At 35.3% G+C, this 21,013-nt stretch overlaps 1 protein-coding gene across 1 annotated transcript in view; it reads left to right on the top strand.

Moving 5' to 3' along the window:
• UBA6 (ubiquitin like modifier activating enzyme 6) overlaps nucleotides 1–20,694 on the top strand; it is a 74,026-nt gene extending 53,332 nt beyond the window's left edge. Inside the window, exons 24-33 of the mRNA XM_027836445.1 lie at nucleotides 4,285–4,336; nucleotides 4,432–4,495; nucleotides 7,420–7,489; nucleotides 8,361–8,432; nucleotides 9,441–9,558; nucleotides 12,173–12,366; nucleotides 14,720–14,847; nucleotides 15,612–15,699; nucleotides 16,017–16,111; nucleotides 19,714–20,694. Coding sequence (XP_027692246.1) covers nucleotides 4,285–4,336; nucleotides 4,432–4,495; nucleotides 7,420–7,489; nucleotides 8,361–8,432; nucleotides 9,441–9,558; nucleotides 12,173–12,366; nucleotides 14,720–14,847; nucleotides 15,612–15,699; nucleotides 16,017–16,111; nucleotides 19,714–19,846 — 1,014 coding nt within the window. The 3' untranslated portion in view covers nucleotides 19,847–20,694. The remainder of the gene's footprint in view (nucleotides 1–4,284; nucleotides 4,337–4,431; nucleotides 4,496–7,419; nucleotides 7,490–8,360; nucleotides 8,433–9,440; nucleotides 9,559–12,172; nucleotides 12,367–14,719; nucleotides 14,848–15,611; nucleotides 15,700–16,016; nucleotides 16,112–19,713) is intronic.
• The last annotated feature ends 319 nt before the right edge of the window (nucleotides 20,695–21,013 follow it).

Genomic DNA, 21,013 nt, shown 5'->3' with positions numbered 1-21,013 from the left:
TTTCCAAGGAAACATTGTTAATAGTAAGTCCTGGAGAACATACCTTCCTGTCGTTATCTAAAAACTTGCAGAACCCCACAATGAATTACAAAGTGATGGTTACACATTAAGCGCTTGGTAAAGTTTTTGACTGACCTAATAGCCTTAACTGATATAGACTTAACTGATCCCTTCCTCTTAAGTGTATCATTGGATTTTAGGTTTTTTTATAAAGAATGACTGTTACATAGGAAAAGCGTGAGTATCACTGGATTTGACAGAAGAAAGAAAAAAGCAAAAGAACACATGAAATTAAATTTTTGCTGCTTCTTTGCATTTGATAGTTGAATGGTGATTTCCTAAGTTTGGATTTCCTGCTATAATTTTGATGATTTTTTTCCTCAGGCAGTATTAAAGTTACTGTATCATCAAAGAAACAACTTTCACTTAGAACCTGCTCAGTTTTCTTTTGCTCATCATGTAAATCTCATTTCGTCCAGAAGACACCACTCTCTTTTTCTAGTTTTTTTTTTTTTTAGTTGTATGCCCAATTCATTGATCTCCTCTTTTTCTATTTTATTCAAGTAAGCATTTAGAGATACAAAACTTCCCCTAAGAACTGCTTTCAGTGCATCCCATACATTTTGGTGTGTTGTCTCATTATTGTCATTCTCTTGAATGAAGTTATTGGTTGTTTTTATGATTTGTTGTTTGACCCAGTCATTTTTTAGCATTAGATTATTTCGTTTTCAATTATTTTTTAGTTAAACTTTCCATGGCCCTTTATTACATATAATTATTATTGCATCATCATCTGAAAAGGAAGCATTTCTGCCTTTCTGCATTAGATTGTGGGGTTTTTATGCCCTAGTATATGGTCAGTTTTTGTGTATGTGCCATGTACCGCTGAGAGAAAAGTATATACCTTTCTATCCCCATTCAGTTTTCTCCAGAGGTCTACCATACCTAACTTTTCTAATATCCTATTCACCTCCTTAACTTCTTGTTTATTTGGTGGTTGGATTTATCTAGTTCAGAGAGAGGGAGGTTGACATCCCCTTTAGTATAGTTTTGCTATTTATTTCTTCCTATAACTCCCTGAATTTCTCCTCTAAGAATTTGGATGCCATACCATTTGGTGCATATATATTTAGTAATAATAATTACTTTGTTGTCTATGGTGCCTTTTAGCAGGATGTAGTTCCCTTCCTTATTATCTCTTTTGATAAGACCTATTTTTGCTTTTGCTTTGTCTGAGATCAGGATTGCTACCCCTTCTTTTTTTACTTCAACTGAAGTATAATATATTCTACTCTACTGTCCCTCTGTTTCAAATGTGTTTCCTATAAACTACATGTTGTAGGATTATGGTTTGTAATCCATTCTGCTTTCTGCTTCCGTTCCATGGGAGAGTTCATCCCATTCACATTCACAGTTATGATTACTATCTGTGTCTTTTTTTCCATCCTATTTCCCCCCGTTTATGCATTTCTTTTTCCCTTTCCCTTCTCACAGTCCCACCTCCTTTCTATTAGCCCCCTCCCTTTTCTTTTCCGTTTTCCCTCCTACTGCCTATAGGGCAAGTTAGATTTCTATATCTAACTGATTATATTATTCCAGAAGACACCACTCTCTAGCTATCTTCTGCAATACTGAATATTCCTTTTCTCATTCTCCCCACCACCACTGCTGAGCCAGGAGGCATACTGCTTACTGCTAGCTTCAGACCCTCTTTCTGCCATCCCAAAAATCCTCATTGCAGTTATCTACTGGCCTCTGCATTTTCCCTCCTTTCTTAAGGAGTATAGTGTACATAAAATTCCTAATCCTCTGCCCAATTCTTGCCCTCATATTTAGTGACGTCGTTAAATATATCAATGTACTGAACACCCTAGCTTCCATTTCATCAACCTTTTCAACTCCCAAGACCTGTGCTTTCACTCAGCCTGTCACAGGACTGTACTTATGGTCTGTCATCCATAGCTATTTCACCTCCATGATCTTGAGTTTTTAAATCCCATTCTACATTTATAACCTCATTTTCTGTCTCAGATTTCACTAGTCATTAACATGTTCTTCATCCTCATTGTCACATTTAATCTTTCCACCCTTCCCTGTGGTTGGTCAATTCAGCTATATACAGTCTTCTATCAAATCCCTTGAATCTTTGTTCTTTCATTGCTCATTCCTTATTAAGTCCCACTCCTCAGTTGTCTCTGCCATCGTCACTCCCACTTGAGTTCAGCCTAACACTGCTGGAGAAAGTTCCATACATGCTGACCAGGTCTTCACTGCCATGCAACAATCCTTTTTTTCTTTCCTGATTGATTCTGTCTTTGCATTCTCCAGAACAGCTGTTCCAGACCTTCTCTTAAATCCCATACCTCATCCCGTCTTCTTTTTTGCAAGTGACATCACCTCCTACTTTACTGAGAAGACAGAGGCCAGCTATTATAATCTTCCTTTTCTCCCCTAATCCAAATATCAGAACTGTTCTACATCTTTCCCCATTTTTTCCTTTGATCTCTGAAGAAGCAGTGGCCTTTCTTATAGCCAAAGGCCAGTCCCTTTATTTGTGCTCTTAATCCCTGGCTCTCCTTCTATTTCCTGGAGCTTACCTCTTTGATAATTTTTTTTTTATGATCAGTCTCTCTGGCTCTTCCTCTGCTGCCCATAACCATGTCCAGGTCTGTGTATCTTTTTTTTAAGGCAGTTGGGGTTAAGTGACTTGCCCAGGGTCACACAGCTAGTAAGTATCAAGTGTTTGATCTGAGGCTGGATTTGAACTCAGGTCCTCCTGACTTCAGGGCCGGTGCTCTATCCACTGTGCAACCTAGCTGCCCCCAGGTCTGTGTATCCTTAAAAAAACCTTCAGTAGACCCTGCCCACCTCCTCAAGATAACATCTTATTAATAACCAAATACATAGAAAAGATGTCCTATACTCTTTGACTCTACGTCCTCACCTCCCACTCAAGTATCAACAACTTGCAACCTGAGTTCTGACTCTACTGCTCTTATTTAACTATTCCAAGATGTACCAACTGCTAAATCCAGTAGCATGTTCTTCATCCTCATCTTGCTTGACCTCTTTGTTGCTTTTATTACTAATGACTATCACTTTTCCCCTAGATATTCTCTCTTCTTCAGTTTCTAATATGGTGCTCTTTCCTAGTTATGTGACCACTCCTTCTTAGTCTCATTTACTGGACTCTGATTCTTTTTCTGTCCTCTAACTGTGGGTGTCCCCCAAGGTTCTGTCCTTGGCCTTCTTTTCTTCGGTCTTTCCTCTTTCTTACTGATCTCATCAGCTTCCGTAGTTTCAACTATCATCACTCGAAAATCTGCATATTCACATTTGCATCTCCATACTTTCCTACATTCTAGTCAAGGGACTACCAAAAATTACCTTAACTTGACACTCTGTCCTTACAAACTCTCCCCCGTACTTATTATTGCTTTCCTTCAAATCTCAACTCAGGTGCCACTGCCTCTGAGAAACCTCTGACATAGTTTGAATGTGAGGAGGGTCAGAAAATAGATGGAAGTTTACAAATAGTTAAGGTGAAAACTGAAGAGAAGGTAGGGAGAAGGAAGCACTATTGAGTCAAATGAAAAACTGCTAAAAGAAAACGTGCAAGTCTACTTATAACTTGATGCTGATCCTTTTGTAAAAAATGATGAATAACTAAGATATTTTTAAGATATATTTTAAGACAAGGTAAAGACCTATTAGTAATAATGAAAACTGGGATAATTTAGTAGAAAATGTCTTCCAATATAGATCTTTTGTTGCAAGTTATAAACATGATTCAATATCTGATATCGTTTAAAAAAACCCTCTTTGTACATACTTGTTTGCATGTTGTCTCTGCCATCAGATTGTAAGCTTCTTGAGGGCAGGGACTATCTTTTGTCACTTTTTTGTGACCCCAGTGCTTAGCAAAGTACCTGGCACTTAATAAATATTGATTGACTGGATACTCTCTCCTCTCTGGATTTTCCTGACACTCTTCTTTTTTGATTCTCCTGGTTACCCTTTCTCAGTTTCCTTTGAAACATCATCAAAACCAGCTCCCTCTTTGTGTTCTACTCTCTCGACCCCCACCTCCTTCCCCTGCCATATTTATGGCTGTACCTTAGGGCTCTACATCTGGACTAAGAACAATATATTCGAAAGAAAATGGTCTTCTGGTTTTTGTTAGTTTTTCTTTTGAGGAAAAGAACTGTATAACAACCTTATTTTTAATGTTAATCATATTTTTCTTTGACCCCCCTTCTTCCTTTCCCCTCCCTGACTCTCCAGGCTCTTCAGCTTCTTCATTGTTTTCCCCTGGACACACGATTAAAAGATGGCAGTAAGTATTACTGAACATGTGAAGGACACTTTAATGTAGTTCTTTTTTTATTAATGGTTGCCTACATAAAAATTCACTGTTTATGTCATTATTAGGTTTGTTTTGGCAGTCCCCAAAGAGGCCACCTTCTCCAGTCAAGTTTGAATTTAATGATCCTTTGTAAGTATTGGACCACACATAATAGATGTAATTTCTTCTGCTATTGGCCAAACTATGTATTACTTGAAAGCAAAGATTCCCATTTTTTCTTTGCTTTGTAAAAAATTTTACTTCATTAAAATTCTTTTCGGCCTCATCAGTGGCAGGAATTAAATCTGGGTTCTTGAAGTTTATTCCTGTAGATCACAAGTTCTTGCCGGTTATACCAAGTTTTAAGGGTTTCTTATACAGACCTCACATCAGACTTATTTGTCTGTCAGACAAGGACCAGCCTATCCACATTTGGAGAGGTGCATTAAAGGCCACAGGATAGCCTACTGACCTACTAACAAATACCATTTCCCTGTGGTGTTAGAGAGGCTTTTAATCTCTGAGGATGGTGAGATTGCCTGTATCAGTGAAATCTTGAATTTTAAGTACAGTTATATTTTTTCATAATGTTTAGTCACTAATCCCTTTATTGAAATATTTGCTATCAGATATATAAGGAGTTATTGTTCTTACTTGAAAATTATCTTTAGATTTATTAAGTTAATTAGCTTTAATTAACACTTCAGTATTTGAATAACAATATAACTACTCATTTAATGTCCCTGCCTTGATTTCATCTACTTTACAGGTTACTATGAGACCCAATAGGGATTCTAGAATCACATTTCAACTTTGAAGATAACCTAAAGGTTACTTAGTCCAACCCCTACTCAAATGTACTTGAAAACTATTTTAGAACACTTCTTCTCGATTACTAATGATCTGCACCAAGCCAGTAGTAAAGAATACCATTTTTATGTATTTACTACTGATATTCCTCTTACTGGTAGCCTTTTGAAAGTTGTACCAATAAGAGGGTAAATTCTGATATGCCCTCCACAATTAAAGGCTTCAGGATGGACTATGTGCCTAATTAAGGTTGGAGATTATCATTACTGGGTTGGCAATAGAGTGGTGAATTTTTCAGCCATGGTAACTTTTATAGATTATAAAATAATTCTCTTTGTAGAAATAATAGGTTTGATTTTTTTTAAGCTGCCATAGAAATATTTTGTACTTAAATAACAGGGCTCGTTTATGTATTTGAAATAAAATTAGAAGATTAACAGGTAAGAAGATTATAAAAGATGATCACTGATCTAGGTCAGGTCTGCACAACAAACAGCCTGTGGACCACTTGCAGCCCATCAAAGCAGCTCCTGGGAATATGTTGTGCAGGCCTGTTGTACATCCTCATTTTCCACCCAAAATCTTTGGCATGGCCACAAACAGCCTATGTGCCTCTTGTGTCAGCCTGATCTAGGCAGTATTCAAGAAGAGAAAATTATGAAAATTGCATTTTTAAATTTTCATTTCATTTCGGCGGGGGGAGCGGTTTGGTTGTTTTTTGGTTGTTTTGTTTTTGGCTAGGCAGTGGGGTTAAGTGACTTACCCAGGGTCACACAGCTAGTAAGCGTTATGTGTCTGAGCCTGGATTTGAACTCAGGTCCTCCTGAATCCAGGGCTGGTTCTCTATCCACTATGCCATGTAGATGCCCCTGCATTTCATTTCTGAATCAATACATGTATTTTGTGAGGAAATAGTGCTTACTTTTTTACTAACCTGACCAATGTAAAAAGGAGAAGTCAGTGATATATTTATATTCATTAAAACTAGAATCATGGGATTTTAGGTTTGTGGAAAAAATTAACTAATATGTGGATTCACCTGTTTATTTTGTTGGTGTTGGACATTGTTAAGAAATTGAATGTACGTTCTGGCTTGTACTTATCTAAAACTTCTTAATTCCTTTTGGCTCCATATTTCTTTGTAGTTTATATGTGCCCTAAAAATATCTTTTGTAGCAAGAAAGTTACATTCTTTTTTTTGGTCAGGCAATTGGGGTTAAGTAACTTGCCCAGAGTCACACAGCTAGTGTCAAGTGTCTGAGGCTGGATTTGAACTCAGGTCCTCCTGACTCCCAAGACTAGAGATCTGTCCACTACACCACCTACCTGCCCCTAAGAAAGTTACATTCTTTATGATTGTTTTAAATTCTGATGTTATCCACCACACTGTAATACAAAGATGGCTTGATGTGGAAAGAAAAAACCTGAGTCTGAATTTTGACTGTATGTGACCTTGAGCAAATCATACTTAACTGGTCTAGACCTCAGTTTTCTCACCTATAGATAACTTTAAAGGCTCACCTAGCTTCAAATCTATGATTTGTTTATACTGGTGTTCCCTCCTTTGTTGGTTGCTACTAGTAAAGTGAGGAATGTGAGAAAAGAACTCTTAAACAAGGAAATAGGTAAATTAAACAAACGTCTTATTTTTCATGATTCAAATTGTGTCCAGTGTATTAAAAAGATTTTTTTTTTCCCTAAAGGCATATAGACTTTAAAAAATATATTTAAAGGAGAATGTTTTGGATTATAGTTTGTCAGGGCAAGAAACATATCTCTTTAGGAAACTATTATAAAAAGAAGTAAAATTGGATCCTTTCTTCTGTTTTTATGCAAGAAACCTAAATAGGTGAGAACTCTGTTCTGTGTGCCATTTTTGCAATATAACTTGTATGCTTTAGCCTTTTTTATTAACGACATTTTACAGATTGCCACATGGGGTTAAAAAAAAGCATTATTAATAATCTATTATTTATTAATTTTGTCTTTGGTACTCCATAAGGCAACATTGATTTTTCTAATGGGTTTGCAGTGTTTTCTCAGTGGAAATTTTATGATTTTGAAACTTATGAGCATCTTGAGTTTTGTTGGTGCTTTAGAACAAATATGTAATTTTCTTGTTTCCACTTGTGACTATTTTGACTTAATTCTTTTATATCCTGCAATAAAAATATAATGCCATAATTATAAAGTTGATGATGTAACAGAACATTGTTTTAAGCTGTAACAAATTGGGTTGTTATATTTGCTTTTTATTTTAACAGACACTTCAGTTTCATACACACTGCAGCAAAGCTATTTGCTACAATATATTGCATCCCGTTTACGGAAAAGGTGAGATGTTCTTGAAGTACTACAAGGGATAAAAACATCAAAATTTAATCATGTGCCAGCTTTTCTGTAAATGTTGGCATCAACTCGGTATCATTGCTTCCCATTCTTTTAAGAAACATTCTGTGAAAAGTCTGGTGTTACTAAGCAGAAGTTTTAATATATTTACTCTAAAACTTAACAGTGAAATACAACTATCCAGTAAAAATCAGTTTATTGATTTAGTGGTATGAAATTTAATAAAGACAATGTAAAATTGACATTCTGGATTCAGAAAGGAAACTTCAGAAGTATATGGAAAGGTAAGACCTAAGTATCAGCTCATCAGAAAAAGATGTAGGAGCTTAGTCAAACTACGGATTCAGTATGAGCCCCTACCTAGGGCTGATATCCTTCCAAGGTGGGGGGGGGGGTGCAGAAGTCTCACAAAGTTCCTTATTACTGAATACTCTTTAGGTATAGGAGCAAATTATACTAAATGGCATAAATGAACACCAGTCTTCCTAAACTTCAGTAGTTTAACTGCCACTAATTATAAAAAAACTCAACACCTTATGCATTTTCAATTGAGTGCTCTACAAAGTTAGATTATCAGTTAACTTACATGCATCTTCAGTTTGAGGAACTGTTGCATCATGGGGAAATGATTGTTGAAAATAAAATGTGAATGTCTAAAATGGATGCAACATAATCTAATCATTTTGGTTCCACATGCCTGAAATGCTGTTGGATCTAGGTTTTTGTTCATTTGTTTTTCCCTTTAAGGTCTTATTTTGTAGAATCTTAGAATACAGAAATAATTTCAGGACTCGTTCTATCACAATATGGCTAGATTTTGAGATACCATTTATTGAAATCATTTTCTTTAAAATAGGACTTGTCAGTAGAAACTTTCTACAGTATACTTTCCAAAATAGAGATTCCAAGATTCAAACCTTCAAACAAGGTATGTTTTAAAATATTTTCATATGTTTAGTTTTATTTCTAGCATGTGCTTTCCTGAAATGTCCTTTGAAAAATCTCACAAAAAATTATTATAATTATTATCCATCCTTCATAGGGTTTCTTCCATTTATTCTTCCTTGATCTCCAACCAGAAAAAATCTCTCTTGTGATAACTTTTTTCTTCTTATTGTACTTTCATATCATAAGAAATTTATTAAAGTTGAATTGTTTGCACTCCTACCAGGAAAGATGATATTTGTAACTCATGAGGCCTTTCTCAGTATTAGGGGAGTTGGAGAGAATATAGACAGAGGGCACAGGGTGAATTGAATATGAAGGGATGATATCTAAAAAATTTAAGGAGTGAGAGAGGATTGTACTGGGACAAGGAGAAAGGGAGAGGTAGAATAGGGTAAATTATCCTACATGAAAGAGGCAAGAAAAACAGTGGAGATGAGAGGGAATGAGTGAACTTTACTCTTATTGGATTTGGCTTAAGGAGGGAATGACATACACACTCACTTGGGTATGGAAATCTATCTTATCCTACAGGAAAATAGGGGGGAAGGGGATAAGAGAAGGAGGGTGATAAAAGGGAGGACTGATTTGGGGAGGGTATAGTCAGAAACAAAGCACTTTTGAGGAGGGAGTGTGAAAGGAGAGAGAGAAAATAGAATATATGGGGGGGTGGGACAGGATGGAGGGAAATATAGTCTTTCACAACATGACTTATAGAAGTGTTTTTGCATGACTACACATGTGTAACCTTGCCTTCTCAATAAGGGAGGGTGGGGAGGAAGGGAGAGCATTTCTAACTCAAAGTTTTAAAAACGAATGTTAAAAATTGTTTTTACATGCAACTACACTAAAATGGCTGTTTTTCTTTTCTCTATAGTTTTATTTTTTAGCATAAGAAAAAAATATAGAAAACATATATAGTGGGAGCCAACTTCAGACCAAGAAAATGATGGCATTAAACTGAGCAGCTCTGTTTCCTGTATAAATTTAGGTTGTGCAAACAGATGAGACTGCGAGGAAACCTGACCATGTTCCTGTTAGTAGTGAAGATGAGAGGAATGCTGTTTTCCAATTAGAAAAGGCCATATCATCCAATGAAGCTACTAAAAGTAAGGAAACTATCTTTATAAAAGTAATTTTGACTGTGACTTTTTCTTTAAATAGTGCTGTATCTACACAAAATACAAAAACATAGAAGATGTGGGAAAATTAGAACACTAACATTTTTGGTGGAGATGTGAACTGATCCAACCATTCTGGAGAGCAATTTGGAACTATGCCTAAAGGGATATAAAAATGTACATACCCTTTGACCTAGCAATACCATTTCTAGGTCTGTAACCCAAAGAGATCATAAGAATGGGAAAGGGACCCACGTGAACCAAAATGTTTATAGTACTTCTTTTTGGGAATGGCTGAACAAGTTGTGGTATATGAATGTAATGGAATACTGTTTTATAAGAAATGATGTGAATTTTTCCTCAAGTAAATGTTCTGTAATTTTTAAAAAGATATCACTTACTAGCTTCTAACTCTGTAACCAAGTATAACCATGTAAGTTTTTTACTTTCTGTCCTCCAGTTTCACTGACCTTGTAGTGAAATATCTTTTAATATTCTATGTAGTTCTGCCTCTTGCTATGTATATTTAATAGATATATCACAAGCTGTCTGCTTTTTTCCCCTTAAACATTAATTCCTGCTTGTAGAAGTTTGCAACACATTTTGAAGTCTTTCTGGGGAAAACAAAACAAAACTCAGAACATTGTAAAATTTTTCAGTATACAAGGTAATTTTGTATCTTTAAAGTCCATAGTATGGAATTGTTAATGGCATGATTGTATACTTCAGCTTCAGTGTTTTCCTGTTTGTCACACTCTTGTTTATGTATCTGACTGTACCATGTGCTATAATAAAAAGGTGAAATTTTGTGTTAAAAAAAAATAATAAGTCGGCAGGTTTAAGAAAGACTTAGATGAAACTGATGCTGAGTGAAGTGAGCAAAACCAGGAAAACATTGTACACAGTAACAGTAATGCTGTACAATGATCAACTATGATAGACTTAGCTCTTCTCAGCAATACAATGATTTAAGACAATCCCAAAAGATTCCATGGAAAGTGCTGTCCACATCCAGAGGAAGAACAATAGAGTCTGAATGCAGATCAAAGCATACTATTTTCTCTTTTTTGTTGTTTTTCTCTTTCTCGTGGTTTTTCCGTTTTGTTCTGATTCTTCTTTCACAACATGACTAATGTGGAAATATATTTAATATCATTGTACATGTATATATAGCCTATATCAGATTGCATGCCATCTTGGGGAGGGGGCCAAAAGGGAGGGTGGGAAATTTGGAACTCAAAACGTTATGAAGTTGAATGTTGAAAACTAACTATAAATAAGGGGGAAAACATCCATCATTCGCTTTTAAACCTTAACTGAATTCAGTAATTCCAACACTTTTTTCTGCCAAGGGAGTTTAAGGAGCTCCAGTGCACTAATATAACAATTTTCTATCCCCATAGCTCTTACGTATTTTGCCTGATGAGCTGGTAAAGGGTACTAATTAAAAAGTGACTGGAATCACGTTAGGTTGTACCTTAGTCAGTTTCCTTTAGGAAATAAACATATCTAGATCTGTTCCTAGAGACAACCTCTGCCATATTGATGCTTTAGATTAACTCTTGCTAAGAGTACAAAGAAAAAAGTATAAACTTCATCAATAGTGATCTAAAACATAGTAAAACCAGAACCCATTGTTCAGACATTTTAGTGAATCGTCTGTTATAGATGAGAGTCTTGTACCATTGTTCCTTTATTCCTGATCTTTTTGTTTGTTTGTTTGTTTTATAAGTAATTTTTTGCAGTGGAAAAAGCCCCTGATATGTAGTAGTCAGGTGACCATAAGCAAATTACTCAACCTCAATTTCCTCATCTATAAAATGGAGATAATAAAGTAAGCACCACCTACCTTATCACTCTTGTGAGGAAAGTACTTTTGTAAACTGTATTTAAGTCTGATGTTATTATGCTTGACTCTTATCCTGTATTCACCCAGTCTTGATAGTCAAAAGTCCACTGCATATAGAAGAGGCCACATTTTTAGACCATTTACAGTCTTAATGACTTTCAACTACTTGATGAGTAGTAAACATCCTTTAGAAATGCATCTAAAATGTACTTGTTCCTCTTTCCATACCCCTCCTTTTTTTTAAAATTTTATCAAATTTAGGGCAATTTGCTTGAATTCTGCTTGTTTACATAGTGCAACTACATTTATTTCATTATTATAATATTTAGATTAGAGATATATCATGGCCTCATGGATACAGAGCTGGTATCTAAGTCTTGAACTTAGGTTCAAGTCCTGCTGTAAATAAAACACTTAACCTTACCCTCTCATTGCCCCAGGCAACTTCAGCTGTAAATTGCAGAGAAGGTGCCAGTGTACACTGGCCAAGGAAGTTTCCTCATGATATACCAATAAAATCATAGGTCTGGTTTAAAAAAAAAATTAGGTGCCATTTGTCCATGTCAACACACAAATCTTGCCTTGTATCTTTTAGTAACTACAATTCCTGACTCATCTCCCACCTTGTCATTTTTCTTAAATCATCTTAAAACAAAACAGAAGTCATCAGGGAGAAAAAACCATTAGTTGTATTTGTTGCTTTTAAAATGTGGACATCTGGTTCAAACTTTTTTTTTCCTTACTTTTAATCAGATGACCTTCAGATGGTGGTGCTTTCATTTGAAAAAGATGATGATAGTAATGGGCACATAGATTTCATCACTGCAGCATCCAATCTTCGAGCCAAGATGTATAACATTGAACCGGCTGACCGATTGAAAACAAAGCGCATTGCTGGGAAAATAATCCCTGCTATAGCAACATCCACGGCTGCAGTGTCTGGTTTGGTGAGTGTCTTGATTCTCTCAAGGAAGACCTTTCTGACCAGACTTATTTTTATTTTTAGGAAGGATGAATATGAATGTTATCTATTATAGAATTTAAATTATGACTAAAAACATCTCAACGGTTTTCATGTCGTTTTGGAGGTGTGGAGATATTTTAGAATGATAGAAGTGCTTCATGTACTGTAACTGACCTAATCACAATTCTGTATCAAAATGATAAATGCTTTGCTTTTTAAAAAAAAAAAAGAAAGAAAGAAAGTCTTTATTTAGTTAATTTATTTTGTTGATGGGGATACAGTGAATGGGAGTGAAGCATCAAAAATAGTTCTGAGGTTATAAACCTGGGTGACTAGAAGGTGTTATCCTTGACGCTAATAGGGAAGTCTGGGAGAACAATGGGTTTGGAGGGGAAGATAATGAATTTGGTTTTAGACATGTTGATTTTGAGATATCCTGTAGACAGCTGGTGATACAGTTCTGGAGTTCAAGAAAAAGACTAGGGCTGGCTATATGAATATGGGTCAGCTAAATAGAAATGATCATTGAGCCTATGGGAACTCATTAGTTCACTTAAATCAGCACCCTAATTTACTACAAGTAGCCTCTGTTTTCTCAGCATAAAGTAAGGATCTCTGCTCTAAGCAAGGGGATTGGATGTAATATGGAAAACTTGAAAAGAAAAAAAAGTTTTGAACAGCTGTCAGTCATTTTCAAGAGGGAGCTAGTCAATTAAAGAAAAATAAAGGGATTTTCTTGGGGTGATTAGGGCCTACTTGGTATTTTATTACAGATTTGTAAGCAGTTGAGAAACAAGAGATAAATATACGTATTATACAGAGTACTCTTTTTTTATCCAGCATTGTAGGAGGAAGAAAGTATGTGTCGTTCCAGATAATGATCTTCTTTAAGTAGTGAAACTTTAATTATTTTAGATGAACATTTTTTTTTCTAGAACATAATATACATTATTCTGTCCTCTGAAATAGTGTGTTCTATGGATCCACAGTCTCATTGATGTGGTCACTCCCTCTCACATGCAAAGTGCAAACTATCCACATCTTCTAATCTTATGTGATTGGTTCATGTCGTCCTAAGGGGTCTTATGTCCATGTCTTTCCTTAAGTTCTCCTCAGTGCTATACCTAACATGGTATGACATGGTGGAGGCCTTCTTCTAGATTTCTTTTTTTTTTTTTCTTAATTGTACCTGTGATTTCATTAATATAGGAAACTCTTTCTACCAGAGCAAATCAACATTTGTGCCACAACTTAACAGAGAGTAGTGAGCCTGGGTCCTGAAAGTATAAATGACTTGCTTGAGGGGTCACACAGCCAGTATGTGTCAGAAGTAAGACTTTAACTTACATCTTCTTAATTCTAGGGCTCTCTATCCACTATGTCACACTGCTGCCTCCCTTCAATCCCTTTTTTTTTTTTCTTTAAGCATAATTCTAAATTGCTTTATGGAACATTAGGAACAATTTACAACTCCTCCCTATGTTATATTACTGTGCCTGTCTTGTCACAACCCATCCAACATGGATTTTTTCCTTCTTTTGTTATCTTTGACGATTGGCAAATACCAACTCAATTTTAATTTGTATCTCTCTTATTAGTTATTTGAAGGAATCTTCTGTGTAGTTAATAGTTTGCAACATTTTTTTGAGAACTGGGTTTTTATCTTTGACCCCTTATCTATTGAAAATGGCTCTCAGTCCTTTGTGTTTAATATAATTTCATATGTTTTGACTAACACCAAAACTATTTGATATTGATTTTAAAAATAGGTAAGTAGACCAGTTGGACAGACTGGACAAGCAAGATGTAGTAACAAAGTATACTAATGAATATTAGTGTTAGTAAACCCCAAAACCCCATGCACTGTGCTAAGCACTAGGGATACAAACACAAGCAAATGAAATAGTCTGTGCTCCAAAGCAGCTTACATTTCAATAGTGGATGACAATACTAGTGGAGAAAGAGGTAGTCATTAAGTAGTCAAGGAGGAATATTTTGTACAGGGGCATGAGAGGGCTGATGATTCCAGGAATGGTGGTATTGATTTGGTGGTTATTCTCAGCTAGGGTCAAAAAGTATGACAGTGGAGGTAGAGGATACTCATACAGCTATACTGCATATAGGTGGAAGTAACATAGTGGCTCTGAATATGGGTAAGATAAGGTGAATACTCACCATTCCAAAAGCCATACAAGTTATCTAGCAATTGATTTTGTTTTTGTTTTCTGAGAAATGCCTGAAATGACGTATGGGAAGAATGCCAAGTAATAGGTATCACAGTGTATTATGAATTAAATATTATCTAATATTTAATCAAGTCTATTTCTTATATGCAGGTTACATTGGAGTTGATCAAAGCTGCTGGTGGCCTTCCATTTGAAGCCTACAGAAATTGTTTCCTTAACTTAGCCATTCCAATTATAGTGTTTACTGAGACAGCTGAAGTTAAAAAAATTGAAATCCGGTATGTAACAAGTAGTTAAAAAACTCAGATTCTTCTGTATTCTGAAATACAGTAGAACCAAGCACACTTCACCTTTTTCCCATCTAGAAGGAAATAGATACACCCTCTACTGTCATTTCTTCCACTAAATCCCATTTTATTCTTTGAAACTCCTAAATAGGTAGAGAGATTTCATTTCTTTGATTACCCAATAGCACAATCTGTATATATGACATAATTGAGCAAATTTAATTGTACATTATTGTTTTCATTATTTCATAGGTAATAATCCTATTTCCCGCACTTACATAGAGTGTATGATAATAGAGCTGTAGACTAGGCCTGTACAATATGAGGCCTGCAGGCTATACGTTGTGCAGGCCTGCTCTAGACTGAGAATCAATAGACTTAGGTTCTAGTCTTGGCTCTTTTACTAACCAGCTTTGTGACCTTGAGCAAGTCACTTAATTCTCTTCAAATATAAAGTGAATTGAATAGACTAAATGTCATCTAAGGCTGTCCTAATTCAAAATTGGATGATTTTGTGTTTCCAATTTTTTTCTTAAAACAAGAAAAAAACTGCATTCAGTTTTCTTCAGAATCCTTTTTCATAAGTCAAAGATTTTAAACATTTTAAAACATTCAAGAAATAGCCTTTCTTTCTCTCTTATATTCATTTTTAATTGTTAACAAAAGATAAGTATTGCCTACAAGCTGGACTTTGTTGTATTTTTATTAAAGAGAAGCAAGATAAACATCCTACATATTTTTCCTTTTAATAACAGGAACGGAATAACATTTACAATCTGGGACAGATGGACTATTCATGGAAAAGAAGAATTTACCCTTTCAGATTTCATAAATGCTGTCAGGGTGAGACCTTTTATTTCTCTTTGATTCATCCTGTTGGGAAATTGAGGAATAGATAGCATCTTCTATTGAGAGCACTTTTCCTCACTCTTATTTATGCTTCTTTTTCTCTATAAGATTCAAAAGTAAATAGTTTCAGTTGTGTTGCAGATAATTTTCAGTAGTTATCTTGCCTTTGTCACAAATCTGTTACTTTTTCAAGAGAGCTGGACGCTGTGGTTAAGTATTTGGTCACAAGGATTAAATAGTTTTAATGTTTAAAATAAATAACTCCACATTGGTGTGGTCCATTTTTTTAAAAAGTTTTTTGATCTTCACAGGAGAAGTATGGAATTGAACCCACAATGGTGGTACAGGGAGTCAAGATGCTTTATGTTCCTGTAATGCCTGGTCATACAAAAAGATTAAAGTTGACGTGAGTATCAAAATGTTTAACCCCAAAGATCCACCAGGATTAAAATCCTGACTTAGATCTTTACTAAGCAAATGAAGATTTTCTAACACCAGTGCAATTATACTCAGAGTATGTTGGTATATAAAAGTATGTTGGCACACCTTAAATGTCCTAATAATTTTCTGTATTGAAAATCAGTCTTCAAAGAAGCAACAAGCATCTTGCCCCTATAAAGCTCATTGACTTTCTTAAAACAAAATTCCTTTCTAAAATATATGGTGAAAAAAACTGAATGGAAGAATTGATTTGTAATTCACAGAAGTGGTCTGTTTTGGTAGACCAGTTAAATTAGCTTGAATTCTTCTCTAGTACTACCAGCCTTAATCAAGGTTGTTTCAATTTTGATGACTTTCTCTTTTACCCTCTTTTGTCACATTAGGAGGAAACGTACTGTCTTCTTATTTCTAGTTATTAACAAATAAATGCTATAAAAGAAGCTTCCATATCTCTGTAGGCTTAGTACTGTAAATGACTGAAGTCATAGGGACAAAAGCAATAAGGAGCCAAGAGTCTTGTTTTGGGAAGGTACTGACCCATTCAGATTTGCACCCAAAACTGTTGGAACTAATTAAGTGGGTAAAAGCCTGCAGACTTTCATTGTTAGTTTTTTTAAAAATTTAATTAATTAATATTCATTATTGGCATTAGCAAAAACCATTCAACCAATGGTAAATTATATAGTTGGTGGAATTAAAAAATTACTACAAATAATTCACAGCAAAGAGATGTCTACGTTCAGTTCAGTTGAACAAATAATTGTTGAATGTTTATTATGTGTAAGGCATTGGACTAAGCACTGGAAATATGAAGTCAAAAAGGCAATGGGAGGATCTTATTTTTCTGGGGCTTATACAACATAGAATCAATCAACAAGTATTTATTAAGTATCTGCCTTGTGCCAAGTTCTGTGCCTAAGCTCTAAGAATATAAAGAAAAAATGAAATAGTTCCTGCCTTCAAGCTCATATTCTAGCAGGAGCCAACGTGAATACAAGATTTTTTGTGAGGGGGAACACTGCCAATTGTAGGGAAATCAATAAAGACTTTATGTAAAAGGTTGCACTAGGTTGTATCTTGAAGTAAACCAGAGATTTGAGGAGAGAAAGCACACCGAGCATAGAGGGCGGCCAGTGCAAAAACCTGTACAGGGAATGTCCCGTTTGAGGAATAGTAAGCAGACTAACCACTATGGCTACACCACCCATTTTAGAAAAGGGAGTAATGTGGAAGATTAATCTGGAAGCACTGTGAAACAGGCAGGGACTGGAGACAGTCAAATTAGAAGACTATTAGAATAGTCCAGGGATGATAATAAGTGGGTTGAAAAGGAAGGGATGGATGCAACAGTACTTGACTTGATTGGATATGATAATTGAGAGGTTTTTTATCCATTTTGAACTTAAACACAAAAAGGAAAAAAAAGCATTTCTACATGCACAGCATAAAAAGAGGATTCAGAATGAAACCATGAATCTCCATTTTTTGGAGTTTACTTTTTTATTTTTTTAAACTGTAACAAATACAGTTTTACATTGTTCTCAAAACTACCCTGCTTTTCTGTGTTTCCTTCTGAATTTTCTTTTGTTCTCTACCGAGGACTTTTTAATTTTACTTTTTTTTCTCCCTCCCTCTTTCCCTCCCCACCCCTCGCTAGAGAAGGCCACCATTTTGGGGTATGTGTATGTGTTTATATGTATATATATAAAACCATTATATATGTGTACTTCTATTTATCAGTTCTTTCTTTAGAGGTGGATATCATCTTCCTTCATAGGTCTTTGGTAGTTAATTGAGTATTTGCAATATTCAAAATAACTTAGTTGCTCACAGTTGTTGTTCTGAAGAATATTGCTGTTACTGTAGACAGTGTTCTCTTGGTTCTGCTCATTTTACTTTTCATTATTTCATGCAAGTTTTTCCATATTTTTCTAAAATCAAACAGCTCCTTTTTTATAGCACAGTAGTATTCCATCACAGTCATATGCCATAACTTGTTTAGCCATTCCCCAATTCATGGCATCCCCCTCAGTTTCTAGTTCTTTACCACCACAAAGAGAGTTGCTATAAATATTTTAGAAGATGCAGGGGTTTGTTTTTTTTTTTTTCCTTTTTCCCTGATCACCTTGGAAAACAGACCTAATAGCGACATTGCCAGGTCAGAGGATATACGCAGTTATATAACTTTTGGGGCATAATGACAGTTGAGTGATTAAGAAAAATAAGAAATAAACACCAAGTTTTCAGATATATAACTGAGTGAACAGAGGAAGTAGATTTGAGGAGAGAAATAATGTGTTCCTTTGGATGTTGAGTTTAAGGTGTTTATGGAACATCCAAGAGGCAAGAGATGTGGGTCTAGCAAGTTTGGAAAATAGGCCAGGGCTGGAAATATAGATCCCCTGTATGGAAATAATAAGTTAAAAACCACGGGAGTAAGGGAGTAAATGTGATTGCCAAAGAAGAGAATACATAGAATAGAACTAAAGCTAGGACCATGGGAAATAACCTCCCCTTATAATATCAGAAAGTAGACGAGTAGCTAGCAAATTAGAATTAACTACAAAAGCAGGGGGAATCAAAATCTCAGAGTTGAAAAGGACCTCAGAGGTCATTTTAGTCCATCTTGTACAAGAATCCTTAGTAATAATAACTACTGACCTTTGTATATCCCTTTAAGGTTAAAAGTGGTCTTCCAGGCTTTTCTTGAAGACTTTTAGCAAGCTGGAATCCATCCCAAGGCAGCTTATCTCACTCAGGATAGCACTATTTGTTAGGAAGTTTTTCCTGAAGTCAGACCTAAAGCTATCTGATATATCCACCTTTAGCTCCTAGTTCTAACCTTTAGAGCAGAAATGTCAAATCTTCAACCAGTTTGCTGGAGGCCCACCATATTATAATTGGGAAATGTTTAATAAAATAAACAAAAACAATACAACATAGATAATGTTCATTTGTGGTTTTCTAAGTCAGCATGCAGCTGTCAGGGATTGTTTCTGTTTGAATTTGACACCACTGCTTTAGAGCCAAACTGGACAAATTAATCCTTTTTCACCTGACTGCTCTTTTAAGACTTTAAAACAGTTATCATGCTTCACCCTTTGGAAAAGGATAAGGGGGGGAATATGCTGTTATTCTAGGGCAGGCCTATACAACATACAGCTTTGTTGTGCAGGCTGGCCCTAAGGGAACTTTGCATAGTCAGTTTTGCTGAGGGATTTTCATTTTTGCTGGCTGCCCAAAATCCTCTGGAGGGTTTCAAACAGTGTACTGTAAGTGGTCCATGATGTTGTGCAGGCCTACTCCAGGAAGATGGTTATCAGTAAAGTTATATGCTTCAGATTCCATTTTATTTCCTAAAGAATTGCTATAGGTTAAGTAGTTGGATGATAAAGGAGTAGAGACAGGCTACTTCTCATAAAAGTTCCTCAATGAAAGAGAGGGAAAAAAACTATGGGAGATCATTTGGGTAGAAAGATATAATAAGGAGAGCTTTTTTGTTTTGTTTTTAAGAATTGTTAATCTCTGAGTACCTTTACAGAATTAATCTTTCATTTTTCTTCATAGAATGCACAAGCTTGTGAAACCATCAACTGAAAAGAAATATGTAGATCTTACTGTATCATTTGCCCCAGAAAATGATGGTGATGAAGATTTGCCAGGCCCCCCCGTAAGATACTACTTCAGCCACAACGATTGACAACAACAATTTTAAAGTCACTCCAGGACCACTTCTTTGGATGGGAGTGTACTTAACTTGAGTAACTTTTAAAAGTCACAATACGGTACTATGTATTTCTCTTTAATGAAGCCTTAATTTAAAAAAGAAAGAAAATTCAGTAGGAAACTGCACTGAAGAACTGTAAAACAGAATTGAATTTATTGTACACTTGTCCTGATTCTCTTCATGCATTGGTCTAGTCACAAGAATGTGAGTTACTGAACTGGAATACCATTTTATGACATTTACCACAACAGAAATATATGTATTATCCTGAACCAATGAAAACAGGAAGAATATATTTGTCATCCTTTTCAGATGCAAGCAAGGTCTAAGGAAGCGACAATGATCAAGAATTGAAAGTCTTAGAAAGTGGAAACAGACAAGCTGCTTCTTGAAATCTTTTTTTTTTGTGGACTTTGAAAATTTGAGACGTGTTGTTTCTATGTTTGTTCTAGTGTTTGTTTTGTTCCAGTACCTCAAATGATTAGGCTTTGAAACTCAAATACCAATTATTTTGTGGATGTCTTAGAAAAAAAGAAAATTTATAATTGTGCAGTAAAAAAATAATTCTTTTTACGAGCAGCACTCTTCTGCTTCTTGTAAGGGATTTTGACCAGTCTGCTATGTCATCATCCATCATAGTCATCAGATAGTATATTTATCTGCCCAACCCATAAATCAGACCTTCTGTTGAAAACACCAGCTTATGGACTGTAAGATGAGGATCAGGCAAGGTTCCATATTAGCCTTGATGGAATAATTATGCTAATTTTGACAATTGCCTACAACCTACTTAGAGATTAAAGGGAGTTGAATGGAAAATATGACTAATCCTGGTTCTTAAAATGTCAGATGTTTTATAATGGTTTTTATTTGAAATTCACTAAATCTGATTTCCTCTATAGCCCATCAGTCTATAGGAAGTTTAAAAGAAGAGCATCCTTAGAAAGGAATGGAAAATAATAGTTGAAATGTAATATTTTTAACATTTGTTCTGATTATGAAAAGAGAATCTGTTATTCTCACTGCCTATTCCCAAAGACTAGGTGGACTGGGATAGATTGTTTTAATAGCCCTAATCAACATAATCCTTGTTTGCTGAGACTTAACAGATATAAATACAGGTACTGTCTTTTAAATAAT

This window comes from Vombatus ursinus, unplaced genomic scaffold (genome assembly GCF_900497805.2).
Source record: "Vombatus ursinus unplaced genomic scaffold, bare-nosed wombat genome assembly UNPS02014818.1, whole genome shotgun sequence".
Taxonomy (NCBI): Eukaryota; Metazoa; Chordata; class Mammalia; order Diprotodontia; family Vombatidae; genus Vombatus; species Vombatus ursinus.
This window is presented reverse-complemented; position numbering and strand designations above follow the sequence as displayed.